This window comes from Bos mutus, chromosome 7 (assembly GCF_027580195.1).
Source record: "Bos mutus isolate GX-2022 chromosome 7, NWIPB_WYAK_1.1, whole genome shotgun sequence".
NCBI classification, from domain to species: domain Eukaryota; kingdom Metazoa; phylum Chordata; class Mammalia; order Artiodactyla; family Bovidae; genus Bos; species Bos mutus.
Genome location: NC_091623.1, coordinates 49926866 through 49946566, shown reverse-complemented (window position 1 = coordinate 49946566; position 19701 = coordinate 49926866). Strand labels below are relative to the sequence as shown.

General features: G+C 45.3%; 1 protein-coding gene across 1 annotated transcript; it reads left to right on the top strand.

Moving 5' to 3' along the window:
• Positions 1-119: 119 nt before the first annotated feature.
• On the top strand, positions 120-19697 carry MRNIP (MRN complex interacting protein). The gene is made up of 8 exons (XM_005893435.2): positions 120-2507; positions 4600-4659; positions 10771-10859; positions 15072-15147; positions 16495-16652; positions 17707-17794; positions 18036-18137; positions 19227-19697. The coding sequence occupies exons 1-8, from the start codon at positions 2445-2447 to the stop codon at positions 19695-19697; spliced, it is 1107 nt and encodes a 368-aa protein (XP_005893497.1). The 5' UTR covers positions 120-2444.
• Positions 19698-19701: the final 4 nt, after the last annotated feature.

The following is a 19701-nucleotide window of genomic DNA, read 5'->3' as shown; positions in this document are numbered from 1 at the left end:
AACAACTTTTCTTTCTTAACAAGTCGGTAATGTAATTTCCTTTCTAGTGTTTACACAAGCTGACTACATGCTTTGTCATAAATTAATTTCAAAGGATTTACTGCCAGAAAGACTGTAATGAAATTATAGTTCTTGGCCATAATGAAACTAAGCATATACATAAGAATTCCATGAAATTGGCAGTTTAAAATCAAATTGGTTATAATCAATTAGAAAGATTTAAATAATTTGGAATGTAAATAAATGTTTTATACACCATGTAGAAGTATAAATCTGAGAGTATACTGAAGAAAGTAAACAATATAAAAGAGGACATTAGCCTTTTTATGTGATAAGTGTATAAAAATACACAATATACTTTCATCTGTTAATCATTTAACCTGGCATGATAGTCAAAATGTTTAATAACAAGAACATTTCCTGCATTAATGGTGGATTCTTTACCAACTGAGCTATTAGGGAGGCCCAATAACAAGAACAGTAACACTAAACAATATGTGGATAATAAAGTTTTAAATATATTTGGATTCTGTAAGTAAACAGTGTATATTTTAAAACTCCTTACCAAGTGATCTGTTGTACCAAACTATTCATCGAGTCATTCTTATAATTTCCAAGAAAAAAATATGCATATGAATTTTAAAGGATTACATGTTTGTTGCAGAAAAAGGGAAAAATACACAACAGTAGAAAAACAACTTTTCTTAGTATTTAAGACTACTATTCATTAGTCATTATTTTGGTGTTTTTTCCCCTGTATTTATCTTTTTCAAAGTTGAACTCACATCATTTATGAAATTTTTATTCTGCCCTTTTCATTAACCACAAAACATTCTTTGTAGCTGCCAGAAACTCTCATCCACAATGATGAGACTTGGAGATAAACAAAAACCACCCAAATGAGAACAGGAACCATTTATCAAGAGCTTGCTATAGAAGAGAAGTCAGCCACCATTACCTGTGTTTGGCAGAGACTAAAAGGTAGTCAGAAGAGTGGGAACGCCTTATGGTGAAAGCAAGGGAGGGCTTCAGGTATGCTCTGATCAGAGGCTGCTGGTGGGGAAGCAGGATGCCTTATGTGTTTGGTTTGGGGCGCATAATCGGCTTCCTCTTGATTGGTGGAGAAGTCTAAAAAGGTGGGCAACTGGTAGTCATTGACCAAGTCCTGACTGCTGTAGAAGTTGTAGTTTGGCTGGGGGGTGGAAGGGGGTCCGGTTGACGCACAGGTGGTCATAGGTGGCTCCAGTCACTGTATAGTCAGTCTCAAACATAATTTTTTAAGTTAACTGGCTTTTTCTAATATATGCTATTGTGCAAAATTTGGAAAATATTAAAAATTTTAAATCACTTATAAAAAGGCATTTATAACCCTTGCCCATGCACATTATATGTAAACAAATAATGCTTGGTTTTACCTAACTGCTATTGTGTATACTTGGTAACTTCCTTGCTTCCTAACAATACACATGCTAGCATTTTCACTTCAAACTCTGTAATGGACCTGCATGATGGTCCATTCTTCAGAATACTTATTTCCACTTTTTTCCTGTTATACTTCGGTTAACATTCGTGCATAAATAATACATTTGGGTGATTCAGATTATTCTTTGGATCGAGATAAACGCCAGATTGTTTTCCCCTTTTACCAGCATCCTATAAGAAAGGTTCCTCTCTAACCCCAGCCTTGTCACGACTGGGCGTTTTAAATTTTAACAAGATGATTTATATTGTCAGGCACGTGGTAATGTCTTGGCGGAATGGCGTTAGGGTCCCGGTGAGGTTGGGACATGAGGGATGCAATCTTTCCCCTCTGCTCCAAACGGGACTTGGTCTTCATCTTTCAGAGCAGAGCTTTCCTGGGATTGCAGGAAGGACTGATTTCGTTTTCAACCGGCGGGCGTTTCAGTTTCCCTCTCGGAATAGCGTAGGGCTGGTGAACTGCCTATTTCCGCAGGATTCTCGGCGCTCCGGCTCAAACGTTAACTCACCACCTTTGATCAGAGGTCCTGCAAATTCCAACCGTGGGCCCAGGGAGTCGGCCGGAGAAGGGAGGAGACCTCCGGCTTGCTCTTCCCCTACCTGAAGAGGCAGAAGAAATGGGACCCGGAAAGACCAGACCCCAAGAGCCGGCTGGAGACCCCGCCCCACCAACTTGAACATTCCCAGGGAGTCCGGGCTCAGACGGAGAACCGGTGACCTGACTAACGAAAATTCCAAACAGTGCCCAACTCGCAGCACAGATACCCGACTCCTGAGGGCGCCCAGGATCCCAGCTGACCGCTGACAAACGCTGGACATCCCACCTGCAGAGGTGCGCAGGCGGGCCGGAGCCCAAGGCGCACGCGCGTAGGAGGCGGGGCCGAGGCTTGAGCGCACCGAGCGCGTGAAGGGCGGGGCCGCGGCGGACCGGAAGCCGGCGAAAACGCAGGGGCGAGGGCGTCGCGATGGCACCTCAGCAGGCGCGGGTCCTTCGTTGCTGCTGTTGCAGCCTTTTCCAGGCTCACCAGGTGGGGCCTCCCCTCCCCCGAGCGCGGGGATGGCGGGCGAGACGAGGTGGAGCCTTGAGAGGCTAGACCTTTTCCTCACGCCCTGCTCGCAGACATGGGCTCAGTCTCGTGGGGTTGCGGAGTGTGCTTGAGGCCTGGACAAGTGATGGTATCAGTTGTGAGAATTAGGTTTTATTGATGTCACTTCTCCATACCCGTTGTTGTGGCCTTTGGGGAGCATTTTGCTTTTTGGATGTAAGATTTGTAGAAACCAGGACTTCCCTGGTGGTACAGTGGGTCAGAATCCGCCTGCAAATGCAGGGTACAGGGGTTTGTTTCCTGGTTGGGGAAGATTCCACATGCCTCCAAGCGCTTAAGCCCATGTGCCAAAACTTCTGGGCCCCATGAGCTACAGCTGTGAGTCCAGGAGCTCTAGAGCCTATGCTCTGCAACAGAGAAGCTACCGCCATGAAAAACCCTGGCACCACAACTAGAGTAGCTCCCGCTAGCTGGAACTACTAGGAAGACCCAGTACAGGCGTGCTCAGTCGCTTCCGACTGTTTGCGACCCCGAGGACTAGCCGGCCAAGCTCCTCTGCTGCTGCTGCTGCTGCTGCTGCTGCTGCTGCTGCTGCTGCTGCTGCTGCTGCTGCTAAGTCGCTTCAGTCGTGTCCGACTGTGCGACCGCACAGACGGCAGCGCACCAGGCTCCCCGTCCCTGGGATTCTCCAGGCAAGAACACTGGAGTGGGTTGCCATTTCCTTCTCCAAAGCTCCTCTGCTAGGCCTGTCCAATTGCAAAGATCCTTTTATACCGTATTCTCTCTCTCCCTCGCTCTTTCTAGCCCCTCAGAGCTAGTCAGTTACTGCTTGTCCTTCCAGAGCTTTTATTATTTTGTATTGCATGTCTTACTTGTATATGTAGCTATAGAAAGTACACAATAGTTTTATGGTGTTTGAAAGTAGATGCTGAAAAGTAGAATCTTAGGATTATACCCACTTAAATTTGTAATAGATGTTGTTTGTCCTCTCTAGAATCCTTTTAGGTAGTTCTCCAAAAGACCCGATGATTTTTGTTTCAATTGTATTTATTTTTATGAATCAACCTAAACATCTTCATGATGTTAAGCATGCTATCTCTTTTCTAAAGAGTTTTTATTGTTAGTATTAATTTGCTTTTGGCTGCGCTGGGTCTTCATTGCCTTGGCTTCTCTTGTTGCAGAGTGTGGGCTGTAGCGGGGCAGGCTAAAGCAGTTGCAGAGCACAGGTCTAGTTGTGCAGAGGCCTAGTTGCTCTGAGGCTGTGGAGTTGTCCCAGACCAGGGGTCAATGGTCTCCCCTGCGTTGGCAGGCGGATTCTTAACTGCTGGACCACCAGGGAAGCCCTCATTCCACCTGTTAAAGCACCTTTGGTGCCTCTTGGTAACATTTTCTTTGTTGCCATTATAAATGGACTTTTTTTTCATTATCTCTTCTAACTATATGTTTGCTTATAAACAATATTAATTTTTGAAGATACATTCATTTTCTACCTAGCGCCTATGTTAATATATTGTCTTACTGGTTTTAGTAGTTTTTCATTTGATTATCTTCAGTTTTAAAGAAATAAATCATAATATTCATAAATAAGGTTAGTTTTTTTCCCTCCGTTTTCATACCTCTTAATTACTTTCTCTTTTCCAATTCTATTGGTTAGCACATCCGAAAAGACAGTAAATAATAGTGCAAATCTTTGACTTGTTCTTGACTTTCATGGGTCTGCTCATGGTGATTCTGCAGCTTTAGAGCTGGAAGTAAGCCATTTTATTATGTTGAGAGACACCCCATCTAGTCAGATTTATCAAGACTTGAAATGTTATGGAGTTTTTTGAGAATAACAGATAGTAGAGATCTAATTTGATTTTGTTTATTAATATATGGATACCCAGTTTCCCAGAACCACTTATTAAATAGGCTCTTCTTTCTTCACCTTTATAATATACTAAATTTTCATACATGTGTTGGTTTGTTTCTAGACTCTATTCTTTTCCACTGATCTCTTTAAATTACTATTTCTGATCCAGTTCCAACTGTTTCAAATAATTATTGTAGCTCTATTTCTGAAATTTCATTATAGGTGAAAAAGAGTCTCAAGTGGACATGCAAAGCTTGTGGAAAGAAGCAGTCATTTTTGCAGGTGAGTCCCAAGAAGCAGGGTGTCTAATACCCTTACCAGAAAGCAGGTAGGACCCAGCCATGCAGAAGTATGTTTCTCATGGAACCCAGTGTTCATTATTGACTCAGGTTCATTAGATACAGAGCTCCTGCTCCTTAAGATCATCTTCCTTCAGGAAGTGAAGTGGATGGAGCAGTGCCTGGAAAGTGACCTTCCTGTGTTTATTCAGTCAGTCAGTATTTACTGAGTACCTTCTATGTGTAGGCATGGGAAACAGTGAAAGGTAAGAAGGTGTCCTTATTGCCTGTACAGATCTGCCCTTGTGAAAGGGGAAGAGAAACTAAAACCACACATGTAATTTAAAATTAAACTGAGTACAATGAGAGGAGAGTGCAGAGTCTGTAAGAGTAATCAGACCTAACCGGGGATGGACAGACAGCTGTTAGGGATCCAAGGGTGTGAGAACGGACGAGCAGGGTGTGAAGGTAGTCAGGAGGTGAAAGAGCACATGGACTGAAGGGAGCATATTGTAAGTGCTCTTATTAGCCCAATTTTTTCACCCAGATTACGGTTTTTTTCTAAGTCTGTTCTTACTGACCCACCTGATTTCTAATACCACAGTCTCCTCACTGAGCCCTTTGTTCACCTGCTCCAACCCTTGATTCTACCTCTGCAGCCTCGTCGCATCATTCTCGTCCTTCAGCTGCAGGGGTTTTTCCCTCTGACCTTGAAACAATCCAGACCTGCTTCCCTCTGTGTGCTTGTTGTTGAGGCATCCCCTAGTTAATCTCGCTTCCCCATCAGAAATATATTCAAGTGTGTTTATGTGAGTATTGTCCGTCTCAGACTGTAGGTCCTTGAGAGTAAACGCTTTGCCTCTTTTATTTATATACATTTTTTAAAAAATTGAGGTATAGTTGATTTGCAGTATTATGTTAGTTTCAGGTATATAGCAAAGTGATTTACTTATACATATTTTTTTCCTATTCTTTTCCATTACGAATTATTACAAGAAATTGAATGTAGTTCCCTATGCTATATAATAAATCCTTGTTTATATGTAGTGGTGTATATCTGTTAATCCCATATTCCTAATTTATTCTTCTCCCCCTCTTTTGGTAACCATAAGTTTGTTTTCTATGTCTGTGAGTCTGTTTCTGTTTTGTAAATAAGTTCATTTGTATTATTTCTAGATTGCACATATAAGTCATGTCATATACTATTTGTCTTTGACTTGCTTCACTCAGTATGATACATTCTGGGTCTACCCATGTTGTTGCAAATGGCAATATTTCATTTTTATGACTGAGTAATAATCCATTAGATTTATATATACAGACATACACCCACACACTTCACATCTTCTGTATCCATTCATCTGTTGATGGACACACATATACCCTTTTTTCCGACATTTTACTGTATACTTTTGGTACCTAGCACAGTGCCTGTGAGATAGTGCTCGCTCGAGGAATGTCTGTTGAATGAATAAATGACCAGCCCCACATTGATGGGCACTTAGGTTGATTTTAATTTTCATTATTATGAACAACTCTGTAGTAAAAGAAAGTGTAGTCGTTCAATCATGTCCGACTCTTTGTGACCCCATGGACTGTAGCCCACAATGCTCCTCTGTCCATGGAATTCTCCAGGCAAGAATACTGGAGTGGATTGCCATTCCCTTCTCCAGGGGATCTTCCCGATCCAGGGATTGAACCCAGGTCTCCTGCATTGCATGCAGATTTTTTACTGTCTAATCCACCAGGGAACTCTGTAGTGAAGCTTCTTACAAATACCTCTTTCTTTACTGGACCAATTATTTCCTTAGGACAAATTCCTACAAGTTAAATCAGAGGAATTCTTTCAACCAAGGTTCTCTTAGTTGCAGATTATAGGAAAAAACACTTCAGCAAAATTTTAAATGCACTGGCAAGGTACTGGGATATCTTGTGGGGATCAAGGGAAGAACTGCCCTTGACCCTTTGAAGAACCAACCCCAAGACCTGAAGAGCTGCCAGCCACACAAGCATCTTCTTTTCCCTCCCTCCTCCTCCCTTCACCGAGTTTCTCACTGTACCTCCCTCCTCCTCTCCCTTTCTAGCTTTCCTTTCCTTTCTCTCTCTTTCCAGATCACAGTAACATACTCCACTCACAGACCACAGAATCTCATTTCAAACCAACTGAAAGCTGAATCCCAGTTATAAAGTCCTGGGAGAAATAATCTGATTGACACGGTTGACTCAGATATCCACCTCTGTTTCCTGTCACTTGGGATGGGTAGGAGTGGGGACAGTTAGGTCATCTGTCGGTGAGTAGGGCAGCTGAGGCCTACCTTGAGATGGGGTCTCAGAAGTCAGGAGGCTGGCTGATGACTGTACACGTTTTAGATATCAGCCTGTATTTCTGAATTCTTGAGGAAGGTTTGCCTTCCTCAGCGCCTCCCATGCTTATGCAGTGGCGTGTGGCTTAGGACTGACTAGGCCACATTAACAAACAGGCACCACGATTGTGGCTTAACACAATAGAAGTTGTTTCTCTTGCTATTTTGAACAGTCCTGGGAGAGTTTGAGATCAGCAGGGCAGCTGTACGTGGTGTGATCATTCGGGGGCCCCTGGCACCTGTCATCTTGAGGTTCTGCTATTCCCTGAGGCTTATCTCCTGCTGCCGCAAGGCCCTGAAGGTGCAAGATGAGGAAGACGCTACCCAGGAAGAATCTGGAAGTGGTTCACATTCCAGTGGAAGGAACCTAGTCTCATGGCCACAGCTGACTGCCAGAAAGACTGGAAAGTGTAGTCTGGTCTGCTCTCAGATGAGGAGAGAATGCATTTCAGCGTTCAGAGAGCAGTTTCTGCCATGCAAGAGAGCACGCACCCTCCCAGTTATGCCATACATAAGTTGTCAGTCTTTTGGGAATTTATTTTTCAATTTATTTCACTAAAGTATAGTTGAATTACAATATTGGGTTCATTTATGCTGTACAGCAAAGTGATGCAGTTATTTGCAGAAACTGTATGTGTGTGTATACACACACACACACACATCCATCCTTTTTCATATTTTCCATTATGGTTTATCACAGGATATTGAATATACTTCCCTGTGCTGTACAGTAGAGCACTATTGTTGATCCATTCTATATGTAATAGTTTACACCCACTAACCCTGAACTCCCAGTCCAGCCCTTCCCCACCCTACTCCCTCTTGGCAATCATAAGTCAGTTATCAATCTTTTTAAATTTTGCCTTTACTCTCTCCAGTTCGTCTCCTCCCATTCTCAGTTGAACTTGCCCAAAATGGGATTTCACTCCCCACCAGTCTACTAAAATTGTTCATGTCCAAGTCATCAAGGGTTGGTTCTCAGTCCTCAGGTGACGTGGCTTATTGGCGGCATTTGTCAGAGTTTTTCCCCTCCTCCTCCTCCTTGGAGTCTTCTCCTGGGCTCCAGTCGCCCTGCCCCTGGTTTTCCTCCCGTCTTCCCAGCTGGTGTTTCAGTCCTCTTTGCCAGTTTCTCCCATCTCCTCGTCTTCTAGACTTTGGAGTGCTCTGGGACTCAGATTTTTGCTTTGTTTTTCACCTCTTCTCTAGCTACAGTCATTCCCTTAGTGGTCTGAGATAAGACAGTCTGACAATTCTCAAGTGTCTGTGTCAGACCCACGGCCTGCCAGTGAACTTGTATATGCTTCCAGCCACTTACCTCTCTGCTGGATATCTAACAAGCACCCCAAACCTATATTCCCAAATGAGCCCTCCCCTCCCTTTCACCTACCTGCTTTTCCCACAGTCATCCCCATCTCTTAACTGCCCAGTCTCTCTTTCTGGTTGTTTGGGCTACAAACCTTGAACTCATCCCTGACTCTTCTTTTTCTTTTATACTCTTCACGTGATCCCTCAGCAAATGCAGTCAAAACGTACCCACGTTGTGCCCACTTGTTATCACAGCAGGCTGAGTTGCCGCGGTATTTGCAGCCCCCTCCTGACTGGTCACCTGTTTCAGCCATACAGTCTCAGCACCACGGCCAAAGGGTCCTACATGCGCAGGATCATGTCAGACCTTCCAGGTTGGAGTAACATATATGTGCCTTCAGACAGGGCCTGGACGGGGCAGGAGACAGTGTAAAATGGAAATGTGGGGCCCCTTTGCAAAAGCAGAAAAAAACTGCTATTAAAGGTTCCAAATATTAAGCCCTTCTTTCATGATCTCCTGACTTTTCCTAATGTTTTTTATTTACTAATGGTTTAAATATTTATTTCTATTTATTAAGTAATTTGACTGCTCTAGGTCTTAGTTGCAGCATGCAGGGTCTTTCAGTTGAAGCATGTGGGATCCAGTTCCCCCACCAGGGATAGGACTCGGGCCTTAGCCACTGGACCGCTAGGAAAGTCCCTATTTGGTATTTTTTTAATTTACTGTATGATTTGTTCCTGTGTAAAGAAAAACTAACTAAATGCTAGTGTTAACCAACATTTTAACATGTTAAAAGCTAACATTTAAATAGTGCAATACCATTTAGACTGTGCAACACTGGTTTTAAATGCTAAGAACATTTAGTACGTATGTGGAACATATACAGAATAATATAAGAGCATTTAGTACACATGTAGAATGATCAAAATTGCAGTTTTTCTTTTGTAGCTCATATATGCCTACATATTTTATTCTTAAGAGTGGAGATGTTGCACAAAATTAACTCAACTATTTTTACCTCGTTGCTTGACTCACACACATTCTACGTACACTCTCAACCTTCCACTCACTGATTAGTCAGGAAGTACCGAGAAGAAGAGGAACTGTGGATTGTGCTTCTCTCCCATTTTCTGTGGCGTTTTCAGCACAGGCTATTCCAGGGAGGTAATAGGGGTAAGAAGAGATATGATAGGTTTACTTGGTTGTTGATGCTTTTAGTGGAATACCCTTGTCTTCTTTCTGCAGCTAAAGCAGGTTCTGGTCCCCCTGGGAGCCCTGGCCCCTCAGGCACAGGTGCCCCTCCCGGACTTAGGCACAGGCAGCGCACGCCACCCATGCCTGGAGCCTCACTGGGCTCTCACGCCCTGCGGGCTCACTGGGACTCTGTGCCGCAGGGGCATTGGGCATGCCCTGTGCAAACAGAGTGGCAAAGAACGGTGGGCACATTCGCTGTCCACGACTTAGAAGCATGTTTCATCATCTCATCAGACTTCACTTATACAACACAGGTTCAAAGATGAGATTATTAAGAATTTCAAGAAAGAGAGCAGAGCAGATCTCATGCCCATAAGGCTGACTTTTCCTTTAACAGGGCCTGCACCCTCAAACCTCATCTCCTACCCTCTTTGCCCTAGACCATTCAACTCCAGCCACTTGGCCTCTTCGCTGTTTCTCCAAAATGCCAGGCTCAAGGTGTTTGCACTCCTTTCTGTTTCATTGCTTCTGCTATCTACATGATTTGTTCCCGCTTATCTTCCTGTTTTGTGCTCAGATGTTACCCTCTCAGTGATCCACTCGTGGACCTCTTGAACACCTCGTATAAAATTACCTACTGTGTCTCCCCTCTGCCCACGCCCACTGCATTGCCTTGCTTTCCTGTGTAGCGCTTCTCACCATCTGCTGGCCGTAAAGGTGTCTTCTGTGCTTGTTATCTGTCTCTTACACTGCAGAGCTCCGTGATGACAGTGATGCTTATACACTCTTGTATTGTCCTTACCTAGTTCTCGTCCTGGCACATAATAGGTACTTAATAAATATGTATTGAACAAGTGAGTGACTACTAAGTGAAAAATATGTATCTCGTCTGTTTTATGTTGTTTTGATTATGAGTGAGGGTTAAGTATCATTTCATGTTTATTGGCAATTTGCGTTACTTCTCTTCTGAATTCCTTATGTTTATTAACCAATTTGTGTGGGGTTTGGGTTGAGTTTGGATTTGACATGTAAAATTCAGGGTGATGGTGGGCAGCCAGATTGACTGAAATTAGTCACTGAGACTGTTAGTTTGTAAATCCCTGCAGAAATGGCAATCATTGTTTGAGTTCCTGCATGGTGCTTCAGGCCTTGCACAGTACATTTTTACCCTCCCTGAGTTGTGTCTCGAATGGGTCTGTTTCTCAGCATTCTGTCAATACTTTTTAAACTCATATCTATGTTTGTTTCTCAGGCTTACGGTGAGGGCTCTGGTGCTGACTGTAGACGCCATGTCCAAAAATTAAACCTGCTGCAGGGACAGATTTCGGAGATGTCACTCAGGTATGATAGTTTGAGGGAGGCCTGGTTATCTGGCCCTGTTTTCATCTCGAGTGGATGGTGGGAGTATATGATGGAGAAATCCCTTAGATTTCCATTCTAACAACATGGCAATTAGATACTGAACAATCTTCCCACTGAAGTTAATTTTCAAATGCCAGCCACGATATTTTAAAGGCACTGACGAGATGACAAGAAGGTAAGTAGCCATCAGAGATCAAAAATGAAGCAAAAGCCAAAATCCAGAGAATAAGCTGGGCTGCTGGGGCGTTTGAAACCTGTTGCCCTGCAGCTTCCATGTAGCTGGGAGGGGGGCAGGAGACAGACAAAGTCTGGCCAGTGTGGGAAGGTCAGTCGGAGACCACCACGTAGAGCTGAGTGCCCAGAGGACTGCACCCCTGGTGTACAAATGACCTAGAAGTGCACCCCTCCGAGGTAGGTTGACCCAGCCTGTCTTGCCCTTGGCACTGGCTGAAGAGGGGAAACACTGCTCCAGGCTTGTGTAAACACAAAGATGCTGTCACGTGACCTTTCACCCTTTTACACATGCTGTGTGAAAAGTCTCAAGCTGAGGACTTAGTTTATTTTATCGACTGTGCTGGGTCTCCGTTGCTGCACAGGCTTTTCTCTCGTCGCAGCAAGCCAGGGGCTGCTCTCTATAGTGGCAGTGTGTGGGCTTCTTGTCGCGGCTGATTCTCCTGTTGCAGAGCATGGAATCTAGGGTGTGTGGGCTTTAGTAGCTCCCAAGCTCCAAAACACAGACTCAATAGTTGTGGCAGACAGGCTTAGTTGCTCCATGACCCGGGGGATCTTCCCAGACCAGGGATCAAACCCATGTCTCCTGCATTGGCAGGCAGATTGTTTACCACTGAGCCACCAGGGAAGCCCTTCAAACTGATTTTTAAATTGTCCCAGGAAGCAGAGATAAATGTAGCTCCTTTTTGGAGCAATACAGCTTCAACCCAGGCATCAAAGGATATATAAAATTCCAAGTGGCATATACCCAAAGTTAAAGATCATTTAACTTACTTAAGGAAGCATGTCGCCGTGAGCAAGAGACAGCAGAAATGACAGAGAAGTCAGATCCAAAAAGAGTTCAGAATACATAATATTGTATGTCTAATATATTTAATGAAATTAAATGAGTTTGGTTGATATAGGAAGAGCAAGAGACTTTAAAAAAATAACCACTTTTTTAAAGAACAACCAAAAAGTTTGTAGAAATGAAAAGTTTGGTCACTGAAATTAAAAGTTTAGTGGCTTCCGTGTTGGCCCAGTGGTTGAGACTTCGCCTTGCAAGAGACACTAGTTCGGCCCCTGGTACTGGGAGATCCCACGTGTCGGAGCACTCAGGCCCTGCACCACAGCTGCTGAGCCTGTGCTCTGGAGCCCACAGGAGGCAACGCAGGGAGCCTGCATGCCTAGAGCCTGTGCTCTGCAGCAGGAGAAGCCACCGCGGGGAGAAGCCACGCCCCACAGTGAAGGAGCCCCGCGCACCGCAAGCAGAGAAAGCCCAAGCGCAGCAACAGAGACCCAGCACAGCCAAAGTGTAAGTACATAAGTAAGTCTTTTTAAAAACAGTTTAGTGGACTTAGTAAGCCGATTAAGTGCAACTAAAGAGAGAATTGGTGAAATGGAAGATAAATCTGAAGAAATGATTCACACTGTCAAGGTGAATAAGACAGAAAGGTAGAAAATATGAAAGTTCAGAGACAGGAAAGACACAGAGACGAGTTCCAGCAAGAGATAATAAAAAGAATGGGAAAAGGCAGTGTTTGCAGAAATGGACAGAACTTTTTCTAGAATCAAAGGGCTCACATTCTTAGATTCAGGAAGTGCATCTAATCCCAAACTGGATAAAAACATTGTGTCTGTAGCGGATCCTAATGAACCTATCCAAAAGCTACTAGAACTAATAATTTAGCAAAATCACAAGGATACATGGTCAATATACAAAACTAAATTTTATTTTTATATAATTGCAGTGAATAGTTGGAAAACAATTTTAAAAATCAAATACCATTTATGATACCATCAAAAAACAGGATACTTAGGGATAAATAATAACCCAAAAATGTGCAAGATATTTTCAGTAAAAATTACACAACTTTGCTGAGAGAAGTTTTAAAAAGATCTAAATGATGAAATATGTTCATGGATTAGAACATTCAGCATTGTCATGATGTCAGTTCATCCTAAATTGATCTATAGAGTCATCTCAATCCCAGTCAAAATTCCAGCAGTTGTGTCTTTTTTTTTTATGAAATTGACAAACTGATCCTAAAATTTATATAGAAATGCAATTGCCACATCGGTTTTGATAACAAAACTGGAGGACTTCTACAACCTGATTTCAAGATTTAGTGTAACTCCACAGCAATCAAGACAGTGTGATTTTGAATATACATTTTGTGGTATTTTCATACAGTAGAATACTACTCAGCAACAAAAATGACATGGGCAAACTTCACACACGTTGCTAAGTGAAAGATGTCAGACACAAAAGACCAGATACTTGTAAGGATGAGTGGTTCTCACCTACAAGGGCAGATAAGGGAATTTTAGGGTGATGAAAATTTTCTAAATCTTGCTAATTATATATCAATAAATTTTCTATATCTTGACTGGAGTAATAGTTTCAAAAATATACTTTACCAAACTCATCTGATGTACCAACACTTAATTTGGTACATTTTAGGATAATTTAATTATAAATTATACCTCAATAAGTTAATTTTAAAAGATAAAATCCACCCTTTGACACAACAACATAATGAAACTACAGAACATGGAAAACAAAGGCAAGAACTAAAATGTAGCTGGAGAAAAGAGAAACCACCTACTGAGAAATAGTAGATGCCCAGTTCTCAGGGTAACAATAGAAGTGAGAAGACAGACCATACCTTCATATTGCAGAGAGAGGTTCTGTAGTTGATGGAGCTGAGTTCCCAGATCATAGTATGGTGAGCAGAGTTCTGGTCAGTAGCAGACAGGACACTGCTCAGCTGGACTGGGGTATCCAGTGTAGGCATTTGACATGCATGACCTCATTTCATCTTGCTCGTCACCCCATGAGGATCATTGGCTTTGGTTTACAAATGAAGAAACTGACATAGAGGTGCCCACATTTGGTGGACTTGGGTTTCCACTGTAGGTCAGTAGAGAGAGTTCCATTGTGATCGTGTGAGGTAGCAGCCCTGTCGGACATGGGTGGTTGCGGCTTCAGTGCTAGCCTTCAGCCCTTGAACAATGCGTGTTTTAGTTGGCCATCCGGCTCCACTCGAGGCTGCAGAGGCTCCAGCACCTCACTGTGCTCTCTGTGTGATGAACGACCCCTGCTATCCCTGGGAGGGTGGGTGAAGATACATCTGACTGAGGAAAAGGCCTTATCTCGTAGCGGTTGAGATACCACACAACTGTAAAGACACTCCTATGACCCTCTGCAGTGGGGACATCGCCGCTGCTGATGGGAGGGACTGTCAGAGTTCAGCTGAACTAGTCTCTATTCAGGCCCTGAGCAGGGCAGGTGCACATGTGTTGTCTCATTTATCTTCACAGTCCTCTTGCGTTATTATCCCCATTTGTACGTAAGGAAACTGGGATACAGTGATGTACCCAGAGTCACACGGTCTGTGACAGCCAGTCTTTGGCAAAGCCACGATACCAGCTCTGGTCTCTGAGTGAAGAGCGCCCCTTCTGCCCTGTGTTACTTTTCCTGTTGCTCCAAGGAACAAATGGTCCCTCTGCCTTCTGACGGAGAAGGCGATGGCACCCCACTCCAGTACTTTTGCCTGGAAAATCCCATGGACGGAGGAGCCTGGTGGGCTGCAGTCCATGGGGTCGCTAAGAGTCAGACACGACTGAGCGACTTCACTTTCACTTTTCACTTTCATGCATTGGAGAAGGAAATGGCAACCCACTCCAGTGTTCTTGCCTGGAGATCCCGGGGACGGCAGAGCCTGGTGGGCTGCCGTCCATGGGGTCGCACAGAGTCGGACACCACTGAAGCGACTTAGCAGCAGCAGCAGCTGCCTTCTTAACCGCTGGAGGATGTCCAAGTCACATCGAAACAACGGAGATAAGTTCAATCAATAAGTTCCCCTCAGCAGGCTTCGATAGCCATTGTTAAGTCTGTGCATCCTACTGTTCCCGTCTTCACTGTCCTTCATCTTCCTGGTCGTTTTACAAAGAACAGTTGTACAATCTTTCCCTAAGGTCTCTGGGAGAATCCATAAGTGCCAACGAGGAAGAAAACGTGGGTCCTTGGCAGGCTGCCCGTGCAAGTCCACAGGTAAGCCAGCAGCACCACCTCAGCCCAGCTGCCTGAGCCGGCTCTGTCACCAGGAGGTTCCGTTCATTCATTCATCATTTGTTCTGTAAACAGATGTTGATGTCACTGACTGATGAAAACTTGGCTTAAAGCTGCAGGGGATACAAAAATGAATAAACCTTTCCCTTTTATAAGTGTGTAGACAGCCATGTTAACAAATATTTGCAATACTATGAAAAGGGCTCTTTCTTCTGGCTGCTTGGCTTTTTCTTCTGATCCTAACTTGAACTTCACCTCCTTGTCCTCCTCCCCTTGTTCCGAAGCACCCTGGGCGGGGAAAGGATGCTGTTGTCGAGTGCCTGGGTTGCCGTGTCCCCTTTATCTAGGTGGAGCCACACAGCAGGCTCACGTGCTGCCGTTCTGTCCCGAGGCCTCAAAGTAGGTGCTCAGTGTTGGGTGGGCAGTGTGTCAGAGCTCCAGGGGCTGAGCAGATGACACCATTGGTACATCCAGGATGCCATGGTACAAGATCACTGTCCTGCCAGGGACAGGGCAAACAACTCTCTGACAGGCTCCCTGGAGGAGCTCCGCCTTTGATCACAGAATCATGCTGGCAGCGTCTGCACTCCAGGCTCTCTTCGTATTTTTATTGTAAATAGGGGAGATGGTCTTCAGCACACCACTTTAACACATCAGCTCTTGCATGCTTCAGTCTATCCTTTCAGTTTCTTTACTTACAGACCTAATCTTTCACCATCACTTCTGTAACAAATACTTGTTTGCATCATCCTGGAATTTTCACTTGTATCTTCTGTGTTGCTATATAGCTTTCAACTATTTTCATTTTTAAAAAGTATCTGCAGAAGATAGTGGATTTGCCAATATTTATTCCCTTCTTGTGGAGAAGGAAATGGCAACCCACTCCAGTACTATTGCCTGGAAAATCCCATGGACAGAGGAGCTTGGTAGGCTACAGTCCATGGGGTCGCAAAGAGTCCGACACGACTGAGCGACTTTACTTTTATTCCCTTCTTATTGGGCATTTACCAAACTTCTGCTATTATAAATATTTGCTATTATTGGTAACACTTTAATGAGCATCTTCATGCCTTCATCTTCATTTGAAACCACTGGACCAGGGAGTGTGGACCTTCGCAAAGGTCTTGGTAAGTTGTGTCTTGAAGCTTTCCCCAGGTGTGTGCCGGGTGCTCTGTTCAGGATATCTCTCTCCCATGACCTGCCGGTCAAACTCCTTTCCTGGTGGTGGTGTAGGCATGGGTCCTGCGGCCCTTGGGCCTCAGCGTTGCACTGGGGATTCTCAGTAAAGGTGCCTACTTTTGAAAATAAATTTACTTCCCAATTCTGTAGGAAACACTCCAGCCCTCAAAGAACCGCTGGCTGAAGTATCTGGAAAGGGACTCCAAAGAACTGGGGCTGAAAGGAGGAGGAGTGTGTTTCAACAGTCAGCCTTCATCTGAGACAGAAAAGCCAGACCCTCCGTTCAGCACAGGCCTGCCTAGGAAAAGGTGCCAAGCCCGTCACCAATCTAGCCTCACCCACCCCCACCTAACTGCCCCGTGGTTTGGGGACGGACAGGCGGCTTCCATGGTTGGCAGGGAGTCTGAGGGTTGTGAGCCAGGAGGCACCGTCAGCACAGGCCCCTGGCCAGGCTGGGCACCAGGCGCAGAGGTGGGAGCTGAGCAAAATGCCAGTGGAGGCGCCTCTTAGGAGTCTCACTTAATTCAGAACATCCAGACTGCGCTGACCTCAGGGAGGAACTCAAGGGCAAGGTTGACAAAGTGAAGTGTGGCCAGAGAAGCCAATGGGCCTGGGAGATTTTAGCTGAGAGCAGGAAAGACCTGATTGTCATAGGTCTCCTCTCTCAGCTTAACCTGCATTTCAGTGAGTTTTCTGAGAGACCACCTCATCTAGGTTTAGGGTGGCTCTTCCAGGGCAGATGCTTTGGGGAGGTAGATTCCAGTTCAAAATAAGAACTTTCTAGCAACTGCAAGCTATAGAGCAGAGAAATGGACTGCCTTGGATGTCATTGGGCAACCTGTTGTTGGCAGTAGGCAGAAGCTGAGCAGCCATCTGGGAAGCTATAAGGGATGGCAAGGTGTCAGAGCAGATGACCACCAAGTCTGGATCAGACCACTGCTCAACGGTAGGACTAGGTTGTATTTTTTTAATTTTACTGAAGTATAGATGATTTATAATGTTGCATTAGTTTCAGGTTTATAAAGTGATTTGGTTATATATATATATAGTAGTAATAATACATATGTGTGTGCATATATGTATTCTTTTTGAAATTCTTTTCCATTATAGATTATTACAAGGAGGACTGGATCTTTTTTTTTACATTGTTAAGATTTTTTTTTATATGGACCATTTACAAAATCTTTGTTGAGTTTGTTCCAGTATTGCTTCTGTTTCATGTTTTGGTTTTTTGGCCAGGAGGCATGTGTGATCTCCTTGACCAGGGATTGAAGCCTGCACCCTTGCATTGGAATGCAAAGTCTTTACCACTGGACCAGGGTAGTCCCAGGACTAGATTCTTGACAGCATTTTCTCTGCCAGGAAATGGAACCAGAGCACAGTCCAGCCTCTATGTGGCCCTCATGTCCAGGACTCCAGAAACTGTGAGGTCACCTTGAAGTCCTTGAAGGTCAGTGTCCCAGTGGCCATGGAGCACATGCTGGATTTAATTGTTTTTTGGACTATTACAAGACTTATACCCTCCCCCTGTCCCCAGAGTCCAACTTCCCATGTGTCTTGTTATGTCTTAAGCCACCTCCTGTCTCTGGCTTGCACTGTTTCCCTGCTGTTACTGATGTGAACTGGGTCAAAAGGGCAATTTGATGCCTTGGAGACAAGCGAGGTTGACCAGTAGGACTTTTCTGCATCAGGCCCGTCCTCTTCATCCTACATGGGGTGCCAGGTCTTCACCAGACTGTTCAACTTGGGACCTGCCCTGCATTTCTGAGGAACTGCCACCTTCATTTACCCAGGTGGGTCTTGTGAATTTGGGGCACTCTCTTCACCCAGGACCTGCTCTTGTTATTGATGCTTCACACCTAGCAGACCCCACCATACCTTCCAGGCCGCAGAACGAGGGTTTTGCTTTATGCTGTCGTGGGAGCCACAGGCGTCCAGACAGAGGAACTCTGCCAGGCGTGTGTCAGTGCTGCACCAACATAGGCCAGGGTTGACCTGACCAGCTTCAGACTGTAGGAGAGAGCACCCATTCAAAGCCAAGAGGCAGAGATCAAACTTGGTGTTGCTACTAACTAGCTTTGTGACCCCCAGGTAAGGGTATAGTGCTCAGTCTCCAAATTAGAGAATAATGAGTGTGACAGTTACTGATGTACCAGTCCCTGGGCTAAACATTTTAACTGCATTGTCTAATGCTCACCACCAGCCTGTTTTGTTTTGAAGGTGAGGAATCAAGGCTGGCATAGGTCCAAAGAGGTCACAGCAAGTCAGCCCGAGAGCTGGCAGCCTCTGATCACTAACAGCTGCCCAGAGCCTCTTCCACGCTGCCTGGGGGCCCCTCCTGTCACTGCTTTCACACTCCTTTGTAGGCAGTGGCACTCATTTTGCAGTGAACCCTTGTTTCCTGAGGGAGAGGGAGAAGCCAGGCCCCAGCGGCAGTCACATCGCGTATCTGCAGCTTTAAAACCCTCGACACGGCTAGAGAGCTTTCCCCTGCCTGGCGATGAGCGCATGGTGTCCCCAGACGGTTGTAGGGTCCTTCCTGCTAGCACCCAGGCACTCCCTCATCTGATTCTAAGGTCCCATGAGATAGATCCACTGACCACATGAGAACGTCTTGCTCTTTTGGAAAGCCTAGTCATGGAATTTGGAGTGAGAGAGAGGGCATTTATTTGCTGTGTTTTGCTTCATCTCAAAATCAAGGCATATCCCTGGCCTGCCAGCCTACAGGATAGTAGACAACACGGAGCAGCAATTGTCAGTGCCCAGAGGTACCATCCAAGACTAGCGCAGGCCCAGGACCCACTCCTCCCTGTCCCTTGAGGCTGCTGGGCACCTGTTCCTCTGAAGGGTGAACGTGCCATCACCTCATGTCTCCCCTGCAGGACCGTGCTGGCCTGGCAGGGAAGGGCAGAGAGAGCAGTCGTGAGGACCTGGACACCACGGAGCTTGTTCCCCGGGGGGAACCACCGTGTCCTGCCCAGCAGGTCAGGACCATGTCTAAGTGGGAACAATGTCTTGGAAGCAGCTCACATTTGGACACAGAGCCCCTCACCCCTCTGCAGAGAGGCCTCAGGCCAATCCAGGCAGCACAGGCTGAGCAGGGGGCCCCCAGGGCCCAGACTCCAAGGGAAGGAGGCCTCTGCAGGCTCCCTGGTGCACGCCAGTCTCCTCAGACCACACACACTCCCATGCCTGGGCCCAAGTGGCTCTGTGGGAGGATCCCTGAGCAGTCACAGGGCACAGGCCCCTGGGCAGAGGGTGTGCCCTTGGTCAAAGGGATGCAGGCACGTTCTTCACTCATGCGTCTGTGTGACCTTTTTAAAACTGGAGAGGACTTTGATGACGATCTGTGAGTTG

Excerpts from the sequence above, each read along its gene's own strand:
- MRNIP (XM_005893435.2), top strand. The coding sequence starts at position 2,445 with ATGGCACCTCAGCAGGCGCGGGTCCTTCGTTGCTGCTGTTGCAGCCTT. Across the intron at positions 4,660-10,770 it reads AGAAGCAGTCATTTTTGCAG|GCTTACGGTGAGGGCTCTGG; the intron begins GTGAGTCCCAAG and ends TTTGTTTCTCAG. Across the intron at positions 16,653-17,706 it reads ACAGGCCTGCCTAGGAAAAG|GAAATGGAACCAGAGCACAG; the intron begins GTGCCAAGCCCG and ends TTTCTCTGCCAG.